Source organism: Nilaparvata lugens, chromosome 7 (genome assembly GCF_014356525.2).
Source record: "Nilaparvata lugens isolate BPH chromosome 7, ASM1435652v1, whole genome shotgun sequence".
In the NCBI taxonomy this organism is placed as follows: domain Eukaryota; kingdom Metazoa; phylum Arthropoda; class Insecta; order Hemiptera; family Delphacidae; genus Nilaparvata; species Nilaparvata lugens.
In genome coordinates, this window is record NC_052510.1 from 52,629,205 (window position 1) to 52,641,623 (window position 12,419).

The 12,419-nt window shown below is 32.9% G+C and overlaps 1 protein-coding gene across 8 annotated transcripts in view; it reads left to right on the forward strand.

The window, feature by feature from the left end:
- The window catches only part of LOC111054042, a 49,707-nt gene that overhangs the window by 22,206 nt on the left and 15,082 nt on the right, over window positions 1–12,419 (forward strand). For 2 of the 8 annotated variants that reach the window (XM_039433112.1, XM_039433110.1), the window contains exons 8-12: window positions 505–634; window positions 4,058–4,128; window positions 6,264–6,355; window positions 8,693–8,821; window positions 11,966–12,122. In XM_039433112.1, coding sequence (XP_039289046.1) covers window positions 505–634; window positions 4,058–4,128; window positions 6,264–6,355; window positions 8,693–8,821; window positions 11,966–12,122 — 579 coding nt within the window. The remainder of the gene's footprint in view (window positions 1–504; window positions 635–4,057; window positions 4,129–6,263; window positions 6,356–8,692; window positions 8,822–11,965; window positions 12,123–12,419) is intronic. The other 6 variants (XM_039433115.1, XM_039433118.1, XM_039433111.1 and 3 more) reach the window with 3 other exon arrangements.

Here is a 12,419-nt window from a genome sequence, read left to right on the forward strand (position 1 = left end):
CATGTGAGTCTATGCATTTTTAAGGTCTTAGATTGAAACTATAGACCTCATGGAAATACAGCAACATCTGTGTAATCACTTGTCAGCTGATTTATGATGAATAATTCTATAGTCTGATTTTTACTCTAATATTGGCGTATGAAGGAGGCTCCTTTTTCCTTTTATATTATCCTTGGAATGCAAAATTTCCAAAAACCTTGTATATACGTCGACGCGCAATTAAAAAAGGAACATACCTGTAAAATTTCATGAAAAACTATTACCGCGTTTCGCCGTAAATGCGCAACATATAAACATTTAAACATACAATCATTTAAACATTAAGAGAAATGCCAAAACGTCGACTTGAATCTTAGACCTCACTCCGCTCGGTCAATTATTATGGATAAGGTAATTTTTATCTATTTCATTATTTGAATAGTATCTCTTTTATTACATTTAGTAATTCCATGAATGAGCTCGGATGTATTCAATTGTTTCAATTTTTGACTTTGTGACATTTAGATGGGAAGAAGAGGAAAGTTGTATTCATCGATAAGAAGTTGCCACCCAAAAACCTCTCCAATGCTCAACGTATGAAATGGTATGCGAAGATCGCACTTCACATGATGATGTGCAAATCCAATGAAAAAAGGTGAGCTATACTTCAAACGTTTAAGCTACAGGGTGGCGCACGATATGATCCAACATTTAGTTTGTGTGAAAGCAATACAGAAAAATGAGATATAACTTGTCTACTGTATACCTGAAGATTAGTTTTTGACAATTACATTCTCAATGTGGCCACAATTAGATTAGTGGCCAGATTAGTTTTCGACAATTACATGCTTAATGTGGCCTCAACAGTCAAATGAGGACTGTTTGGGGCCAGTTATGCCCACACGCAAAACCAACACACTCCTCACCGACGCTGTTCTCACTGCTCTTCTTCAACATTCAGTGGAGTACGGAAGGTCGTTGACATTTGTTCTCAAATACTCACCCATCACTATTTAACTTTTCATAAATTCTACGAATAGTTTTAAATGATGGTGATTGGTGACCAGCTAGTTTGAAAATGTAAAGGCGAAACCGTCTTTGTGTAACTACCACACTTTTTGTTTCATTGAAAAATCCTCTAATATTAGATGAAGCTGTTAACATCTTATTTCATTTTTCAACCACCTACTTGTGTGAGCTAGGTTTCTCGGAACCAATCAATATACTAATTAAGGAAAGAGAGAAACTTTTCTCTGTTCATCAAGAAATGCAAGTGTGCTTCTAAACAATTGACATTAAAGTTTTGTGTAAGCAACGACATGCACGAATTTCGCATTGATTTTGTTATAATTTTCGTCATTTTGATATTTCAATCAATCAATAGTTTATTTTTCCTTCATACAATGCATACATGGATGTCTATAATTACATATGAATACAATTGAAAATTAACAAAATAAGTTTAAAGTAAAATAGTATTATTATTAAATACGGAAAGTCCCCGAAAAGGTTAAAAACCTGAGCGCAGGGGCCGAGTGTTACTACAAACAATTTTTTTCTAAAATTAATAAAATTGGTAGATTCCTATTAACATCTAAATTTGAAGAAATTTACAAAGAAGGAAAGTAAGAAAATACGAGATAATAAAATAAAAAAGCAGACATTTTTGAATGATTGTGACCTTATCCTAGTTACAATTACAAGAAATAACTTATCCTAGGATGTGAAGAAGCAATCCATAAATCTATCTCTCTCAGAAGTCTTCCATTCAAATTATCTGTTATAAAAAGAGCAGGTATCACATTTATAAGCTTATGCACGATACAATCAAACTGTCTTCTACGAGATGGATAAAACTGCATTGTGTGGTTTTAAGGTAATGGTTGAGGGACGGAGATTGTAAGGCGATATACGGAGGTTGAAAAGTGTTCTATGTTTATTAATGTAAATAATTAAATTCTTCATATACAGCTGCTCAACCGTCAATACATTCAATTCATTAACAATACTGTCACTTGGAAATCGTTTAGGTTTGCCTAAAATGGCATTTAATAATGCTTTTTGGATGGTAATTATCTTATTGCGGTGATTCGAATAAGATGCAACTTTCATACCATACTGGAGATGAGATTGAATGTAGGCAAAATAAACCAATTTTGAAACGGCTATGTTACCCAACCTGCTAATATTATAGAATTTGTTGATCCAGTGCTTGAGTTTATTATAAAGCTTATCTATGTGAATATCCCATCACAAATGCTGATCAACTATAACGCCTAGATATTTAAAATGATTTTATCTTTTCAATTTTGAGCAGCCACAGCCATCATTCGAGATTGAAAGAGTACATTTTAAATCATGAATATGAATGTGGTCTAGATCAAGTGGTTGACCAACCACTTGAAAAATATTTTTCATCGTTCAAATTAATTTTCTCCTTATTTCCACCAATTGAATTACTAAGTGTGATGCATGAAAAAAAGATTCGAAAGTACATTATACAAAAACTAAATCTAAGATACACAAGTCTATTAATATTGATTTCTGATCTCTATTGATTGAGCTCTCATTGATAGTCAAGGAATAGAGTGATATAAGAAGAGAATTGTGATTGAAATGTTTGAAAATAGTTTGCTTTTAAATTGTATCAACTCTATTCAATGTGCCGAAATGTTGAGTTTACTTGCGGTTGAAATCATGTTTGCAATGTTATGGCGGCAAAAACTTCTACAACGTGCATCTTTCGTTTTTACAGTTTTGTTTTATAGATAATTGATGAACTCCTATTTGACAAATCGATTTCAATTTGTTGCTATTGACTCTTAATCCCAGGTAGCTGAATCAATGCGACTGAGTGTTACAAGAGGTGTGCCGCAAGGATCCATTCTGGGTCCATTGCTTTTTATTCTTTATACAAATGATTTGCAATCGTCAGTCCCAGTAGAGGTGGGTATCACATTATGCGCTGATGATACAACAATAATGTTCAACAACAACAGCCTCAATGATCTGGAGGTGGAAGCAAATCTACAGACAAATTCTGTTGTACAATATTATAATGAATCATTATTGTCAGTGAACCCTAAAAAAGTAAGTGCCTTCAATTTGGTTTCAAACATTATGTATTTGAACCAGTAATTAGCATTGGTGACTCTATTGTAGAGAATGTGACAGAGGCGTGTCTGTTGGGACTGATTGTGGATAAGGATCTCTCATGGAATGCCCATACTGACAGACTGGCGAACAGAATCAGTAGCAGTTTATTTGTTCTGCGAAACATAGTCAAATGTGTGCCCCCTGAGACAGGAAAAACGTTATATTTCGCACTCATTTATTCACATATTGCATATGGAATTGAACTCTGGGGTAACACGTCTCTGCAGAACATAAATAAGATATTCATTCTGCAAAAGCGTGCTATTAGGTGTTTAGTGGGATTGGGGTTCAATCATCCTTGTCGAGATTATTTTAAAAGGCTGTGCATACTCACTGTACCTTGTATTTTTATTTTTAAAACTCTATTATAAATGTGGTTAAGAATATGGGCAGTTTAACAACCAACGCACAGGTACATTCACACTTAACCAGAAACAGGAACAACTTCGTCGTTCAGCCTCACAGGCTAACTCTTTTTGAGAAAAAAACTAGCTACATTGGGACAAAATTTCTAAACAAGTTGCCTAGTAATATAGATTTTAAGAGAATGACTTTCAAAAAAGATCTTTATAAGTTCCTTGTTGAAAGAAGTTTTTATAGTGTAAATGAATTTTTATGTGACAATTATGTGTGATATCATATAGGCTATATCTATATTTTTATTATGTTAAATATTGAAGAGATTTTTTTGTACATGACAATGTTCAATTGTATAGTTGTGATTCATAATGACTGTATTGTTTTGAACAAATAAAAAATATTATTATTATTATTATTACTTTATGTGTGAATAATGTTGCCGTGAATTGTAGCCTGATTCTTGCCAAGTAGTTCATAACCTATAATGCAATAATGAGTGCAATATTTCCAAAAACGTAGTCTTCTCGTTCTTTGAATGTAATTCAATTTGCGATTTTGTTAGTTCCAGTGACGATGCTGCAAGTTTTAGTGACGATGCTCATTGCTCAAGTAGCTGTGGTGGTATGACTGAAGGTGAGATCGACTTTCGACTTGAATTTCAATTTATAACCATGAATACTTGAGAACTCACAAAAATATGCCTATTAAGATTTAGTATACTACTTTCACCGTTCAAAGTTACATTTAAACTTTTATCTACTATCATTACCTTCGATATTTTGTTCACATAATTCTAAATTAACCACCTAATATTCTGTTTTCTGTGATTATTGGTTATTTTTCTTTTTATTCTATGTTTTTATACTAGGGGATGCTGCTAGGGGACTGGGAGAAGTAAAAAAATGGCTTGATAGAAGAAAACTGACTCTGAATTTGTCCAAAACAAAATACATCTCTTTTTCCTTGAATATACAGAATCAGCCAGTTAATATGTCACTTGTTTTGCATTCTCCAAATTGTCTTAGTCATGTAGATCTAGGGTGTTCAGTTAATTGTAATAAAATAGAGAAGGTTAGCAGTATCAGATATTTTGGAGTAATGGTTGATCAGCATTTAAAGTGGGATGTACATTTGTCGCAGCTTACTACACGATCTAGAAAACTTATTTATTTATTTGTGAAATTACGTTCTGTTTTGCCTATGAAAGTCATGAAGATGGTGTATTATGCACTGGCACAGTCATTGCTCCAATATGGTATTGTGGGTTGGGGTGGTGCATATACAAATGTTCTAAAACCAGTAAAAACAATACAAAATTTAATATTAAAAATTATTCTGAAAAAGAATAGAATGTATTCAACAAGATTGTCTTTTTTGGAATTTCAGTTCTACCGATTAGACAGATATACCTGAAACACATCATATTATATTATAAGAAGCTATCACTTTTTCATTTCATTAATAGAACGGATTGTGCTATTACAAGACGGGAGGAGTCAGGTCTGGTTACTGTTCCTAGATTATTGACTACTGCTGGTCAGCGTAGCTTCATATATTTATCTCCATTATTTTTTAATATTCTTCCAAGTAATTTGAGAGGTTTACTCGCCCAAAAAAACTTTGGACTACATTTGAAAAAGTATCTGGTTAGCTCTCATGGCTGGGATAGTGCCGAGAATTTCTGGATTACATTAGTATAGTAATTATTCCAATTGAATAGATTTCATTTTGTACCACATCTTATATCATGTTATACACTAGGCTAGGCAATATCAGGTCATTATTATAATTTATTATAATTTACAAATTTTGTTGCATCTAACACATATTGTATGTAAATATATTGATCTATTATAGCATCACTGATTTATCTTGTTTATTGAAAGGATTTGATTTTAGTTGTTAATGTATATACTGTAATGTTAATTAATAATAAGTAAGTAGTCAAAGTACGGCTGCTCCTTCCCCAAGCTCGAGCTTGCTCTTTTGGGGAAGTAGTTCCTTATGTTTATTTGTATTTCCTATTGATTCATTTTGTTGTTATATTTCTAAATTGTGAATTATTGTAATGCTTTTTCAAGGAATAAATAAATAAATAAAATACTACATTCATCGTTCAAAGCTACATTTAAACTTTAATCTACTATCATTACCTTGGATATTTTGCGTACATAATTTTATATCTATTAATCACCTAATATTCTGATTTTTGTGATTATTGATTCTTTTTCTTTTTATTCTATCTTTTTCATACCTATGAATATTCATTTGTTTGGCAAAAATTGTTTTGTGTGACTTGAAACTGGCGAAATGGGTAATGTGTTGTCTCCATTTATACAATCATTTGAGATTTTCCAACCAGAAGCAATAATGTTTGTACAAAAACTAGAAAATTCGAATTGTTTCTAAAAAATTGAAGCAGTTGTAAGTTTCACAGATTGGAAGCTGGCAAATCTGTACATACTCGACTTTTATTTATTTTATTTATCTGCATGTAACATGTGGAAAAACCTGAACCTTCAATGCATCTATTGATGATTGGGAATGTCTAGACTAAAACTACTAACCCTCAAGTTTCAATCTACACTTATTCTAAATAGAGCTCACCATTTAGTCCAGTTTGGAGCCCTTGGATGGAACGCTATTAGGGTTTGTTTTTGATGGAAGCGATTAGCTCCTTTGCAATTTAACTTTGCCTTTTTCTCGATGTTTATCTTGCACTAGCTATTTTATTGTACTATTAATTGATGATTGTGTTATTGTTGCAGACAGTCAAATTGAAGAAACATTTTCAGATTGTGATGGTGAAGTAATGGATATGGAAGATGACTTCGTTCCTAATTCAAGATTCAAAGAGAGAGTGAGTAACCTTTCACTTTGAATAGTTTGTTGCAAAAAACTGTTCTTGAGTGAAATGCTATTCAAGTAAATAGATCTTTATTCATTTTTATTCTTTATTAATTTATACAATAAGTACATTATCAAAATGATAGGGATAGGAAAAATAAGGTAACCTTGTGCTATTCCTCTCCCAAATTTAGATAACACATAGTCCGAATTAGGTGTCTTGTAGTTCTTCAATTCACAAAATTTTCAGTCCTCAAGTATTTTCACCAAGTAGATTATCAAATTTAGATGCTTCAAAACTAAACGTAGAATAAATATTTCACAAAAATATTTAGGCATTATAGGCCTACAGATGTAAATTCGATAGTAGCTATCATAGAATTTCCATCTAGCTGTTAACCCTGTTGTCAATATTTGCAATAGCAGAAGTCTTCGGGGTGTTTTACAAAATTTAATTTGGGGTTTTGTTCAATAGTGATTAAATGTAGGCCTCATCAACCACCAATAAATTGGTCTGATTAGCTTTTTATTGAAGTGACACAATATAGTTCTTGTTCTCACTGAAGGTTTCAGGAATCACAAAATTATTTATTAAAATCCTGCAATGCAAATTCCACCTCATATCTTGTTTTCTATCCTTGCTCTCAGTTATTCATTCTAAACTCTGAGTTGTATTAATTTCTATTTAATTTCGACTTATGTAATTTGTAATTTGAGGAGGAAATACATGTATTTTATTCATAATGATTTCACGCCAACTAATATGAAGGACATTTACTACTAGACCAAAAACCAATAGAACAAATAATAAAGTGAGCCATCATTTCAATGTGTAACCTAAGTTGGCACTAATCGAACAGTTGTCATTTCAAATTTATCCCAACCCAAAGTGCTCCTTTGTGTCTCATCTTAACCTTTCTGTATGACGTCAGTCTCAATTTTATACCGGACTAGCCTTCAGGCTCGCTTCGCTCGCCATATCCGTCTAGCCAGGGGGCTCCGCCCCCTGGACCCCCGACTGGATCGTCCAAGAATGAGATCAGCAGGCTCGCTTCGCTCGCCTGCATTTTTCATTTGAGCATTTTTATCATATGTTAGGACAATCCAGTCGGGGGTCCAGACTAAACGTCTGGCTAAACGGATATGGCGAGCGAAGCGAGCCTGACGGCTAGTAATATAATATTCCCAGGATTGAAGTAGCAGTGCCCAATCAATTTTTCCGCGATAAATGCATTTAAATCTTCAACTTGGTGCCAACCTAACAAAGTCAACTCAACTTAATGCCAACCTGACAAAATTATTAATTTAGTTGCCAACTGTTTCGAAGAGGTACTCTATCTAGATTATAGTTCTATATGGAACTATATGATATGGAAATTTCAATTATAATTAAGAGATTGGGAGAAGAAGAATATACATGCTAAAAGACGAACTTTAAACCCTTAAAAACAACCCTTAGAGTTAAAATATTGCCAAAAGATTTCTTAGTGCGCCTCTAAAGTGCCAACTGAACATACCTACCAAATTTGAACGTTTTTGGTCCGGTAGATTTTTAGTTATGCGAGTGAGTGAGTGAGTGAGTGAGTCAGTCAGTCAGTCAGTGAGTGAGTCAGTCAGTCAGTCAGTGAGTGAGTGCCATTCCGCTTTTATATATATATATATATATATATATATATATATATATATATATATATATATATATAATATATATATATATTATATATATATATAATATATATATATAGAAGAAGAAGAAGAAGAAGAAGAAGATAGAATATAGAAGATTTTTGTTGACAAAATGCCCACTAAAGTTCTGAATTGAATTCCACAATTTGTGTCGACTGTTCCTGTTTTGACACAACAAAACTATGCAACTTTCTATCGATGTAATAATTTACTGTCGTCTCCAAGGAGAAGTCGGAATGTGTCTAAAGTGATGTTGATAATGTAATAAGCTTTAATTATGTGAATAAGAGTGTATGAGTATTGCTTGGTTATAGTTTAGAAGTAGTGGTGTCTGATTGAGTGAGTCCTTTGGTGTGAATGTTATATTAATTCTTCACAGAACATTCTAAAAATAAAACTGTTCATTAGCCAGAGTGTTAGATTGCAGTCAAATTACAACAGTCAAAAACAACTTTGCACTCTTTATACTGGATTTTACTCTATTCATCACATTCAAGAAGTTGAACAATATGCAAAAACTTGTTTCACATTACAAGTATACTGTCTAGTACATTAAAAATAAGTTAGTATGATAGTAATCTCCAATTTCAATGATTATAATTATTGATGAATAATTAATATTTCTGTAATTCAATTAATAATATTGTGTTCCTTTCAACCAAAGAGGAAACCAGTTTGGGGTGCTGGACGTTGTGATTATAGAATTTGGCACATTGGGAAGGAAACGCCAAACCATCTGATGAAACATCAAGTCGGCGAAATCAAGATTCTGTTGAGGACCAAATACGATGGAGTAAGTACAATACTATATTATTTTATTATCCTGATTATTTTATTACTGATCTGATTAATTACTTTAATTAACCTGACTACTCATTCATTTTATTGTATTTTCCTTCCTATATTTTCCCCCTTCTCTTTCAGAGTGAAGTGATTTAGTTTATTGAAATGCACTTCATTTTCCAATATTAAACTCTCATATTTATTTCATCACATCGTCTTTTTTGTTTATTTTTTCTTCTCTCTGCATCTTTTGTATTGTATTAGTATCTTTTCCCTAAGACGTGATAGAATGAGCATTACTGTCCAAACATCGCTACGTCATCAAATAAGAGAATTCTATTCTATAACCAATAAAGAGGCTGTCAGAGAAACTCTCATTTATAAAAAGTCAACTAAATTAAGGGCCGGTTTCCGAGCTCGGGATCTATAAGTTCTAGACTTACAGAGTCCAGGACTAAAATAAGCTCTCGGGTCTAAATTGACTTTCTGAGTCACGATTTTATCTACTAAAATCCGGGGTCTATTAAGTTCTCGACTCATTTGAGTCCAGGACTTTAACGTAGTAAACATGAGGGAAATTTTTCTGTTTTATTGTTGGCATTATAGCAAAACGGAAACAGCTGATTGCAGCGGGATAATTCAAATGAGCATGCTCTCCAAACTATTGAAAAAAATACGTTTCGATTTCTTTGTAGGCCAAATCAAAGCAAAACATTTGAAAGGTGAATGAATAAACATTTCATTTTACGTTTGATCATTGATCCTAACCAGTGATTTTGGAATAAAAATTTCATTAGACTATTGAGTTTGAAAACGTACAGTATTTGTTTTGAAAAAAAAACTGGAAGAATAATTTATTATTGTTAGATTATTATTATTAATATGTTGAATATGACATTGATTAATAACATTCAGATTGGAATATAAATTCCAAGACAATCCTTGTATTATTTTTCTTGAAAGTTTTTAGGTTATGTCAGTCATAAAATAAGGTTAGTTTTTTACGCATAATTCTGATACAATTTTATTCTAACATGAACTTGCAAACTATAAATTATGAATTTAGATGGACTAATCCAAATAATTTAGGTATTCCATGACATCTATTTGGCTTTTTATCTAATCCAAAACAATAACTGAATTGTGTTTGCTCAGTTAAGTCTAGATCTTGAATTTAAATCCTACCCCAGTCGAGGGTTTAAAATCACCCTGTTTAGCATATCTAGTTGAAATGTATTCTGGAGAGTGATAAAGGATTTCGGATTTTGTTGGAGGGGGCAGGAACTCTGGTGGTCTTAAAACTAATGTCTATTTCTACATTTAGCTCCACTTCGACACTTCTGGAATGAGTTGAACCACAAAATGATAAAACTTGTACCATTTACGAGTAACAACAATTGAACAATGGTTAGAAAAGAGCTCTCGACTTCTAGGGTTCTCTGTACTGTAGTATATAGACAAGAGCATGATGATGATAGAGCAGAAGGGGGATAAAATTCCAATTCACGACTCAAAAGTTTTTTCCTAAAGTAAGAGTGTCTCTCTCAGTATATGTGATACATTATATTTTTCTTGATAACTATTGTTGTGCGTTTCAACTTAGCCTTTCAACATAATACACGTCAACAAATTTAGTGAATAATCATGAGAAATTCTTGACCAGGCTTTGATTTTTAGTCATAGTGTCATTTATAGTCATTCTTTTGGCCATTTCTTTCACTCTATAGTGTCTCCCTAGTGTGTCTATAGTGTCTTTTAAATATTCCTCATGATTATAATAATTACAACACTTTTTTCTATGTATTTCACACGACATACATCGGGGAATCAAATAAATTATTTGACTGCATGTCGTGTGAAATACATAGAAAAAGTGTGTTAATACATCGCAGCTCGGAATGGCTCTAGAAACCATCACCAATAATTACAAACTGTCATGTAGTTTCCTTAATTCTAAATCCTATAATAAAGCTGTGGTCAATCTCAAAAGGCACTTTGTGTAGTTTATGTGGACTGTTTTGAAGTCTTTGAATCATTTCAATGGTGATGTAGAAAGCAGCAGAGAAGCCAGTAGATTTTGGTGAATTATCGCCAAAGTTAGTAGACAGAAGGTTGGTCACTCATCAATTAAATCAGGACCTCCTAAATAGGAGGTCCTGATTGAATTCAAGTTGACATGAAATTGGAGTGGGGGAACTGCAGCCGTGACGTAGGCTGTAGCTTAGACCATTTATAGAATAGACACGGCCCATTGTATATTCATACTGAAAGTCTATGAAGCCAACATCTACTGCCATATCACCATATCGTGACGTCAGCAGCGGATAGAAAACAATGTAAACAAACTCTGCAGAAAAGTTTTCTATCCGATGCTGACGTCATGATATGGTGATCTGGCAGTAGATGTTGGCTTCAGAGGCTAGACTTCCCAGCGTGTCTATTCTATAACTGGTCTAAGGGCTGTAGTACAAAGTAGGCAGAATATCGCATTCTTGACGGTATTGCGTGATATCGCAATCATACGGTGACGTATATTCAAATTATAATAACACAAACATTTTCTGACATGCAAGCTTTCTGTTTCTGCTTTACAATAATTATCAAAACATTTAAATAATACAAGCATTTTGCCATTTAAAAGCAGAAACCCCACCTCCCAACCCTTTCAAACTATTAAGGTTTCTTCATCTTCTAGGTCGTGTTTATATTTTGTAGTTTGGCTATAGATCAGCTTGTGAATTTCGGGGATAAGATATTTTGATTCTCGTAGAACATGTGCTCGATACCAGTATGTGTTCAGTGCATTTATTGATGCAATGCATCGGATTTTTATCGGATCGGTTTATTGCAATGCATTGGTTTATCAAGATTGTTTTATGGGTTAATCTGAAATTATAATAGTATAACGTTTCTGTCCACTAACGTTGAAGTATCGCTACCATCCCCGACTTACAATCCATAAGTAGATCTATACAAATTGATTTTTTTTTCAAATAACTTATTTCATTAGGGCTAGTTGATTTGTTAGTTGAAAAATAATCCCGTATTACTTTTTTTATAAAATACAAAAACAACTATTTTCATGTTTTAAAATATGTTAATCTTGATTTTTTTAATTACGTTCTTTTTCAATTATTTTTCGTTTGATTTGCAGGAATGGGTGAGGCAGCATCTTAAAAAGAAACAAGTATTCACTGTTGCGCCGAAACTTGACTATCAATGTGAATATGGCGGGGAAATTTTGACTACTTCTGAATTTATCAGACAATGGGCTGATTTGCATATCAGACCTGGATCATTCCTGAAAAGAGGTGAGTGAGACTACCCTACTTATTAAAATGTCATTTTATTACTTGAACTAAAGTAAATAAATATTATAGTTATATGATAGCTTAGAAAACAATTCAGGTTCACCCGATGTTCGCCTAAAGAGCATTTCAAAGGGAATTTAGTACCATTATATACATCATTGCTTGGGGTAAAGATACATTTTTCAACTACCTCAGAATGTTCATCAGAAATTTTGATGAGTTACTTCGAGCTTGTATCACCATTGGGAATACTTGCAGTCACTTTAAGCTACGAATCAAATAAATATAGATAATATT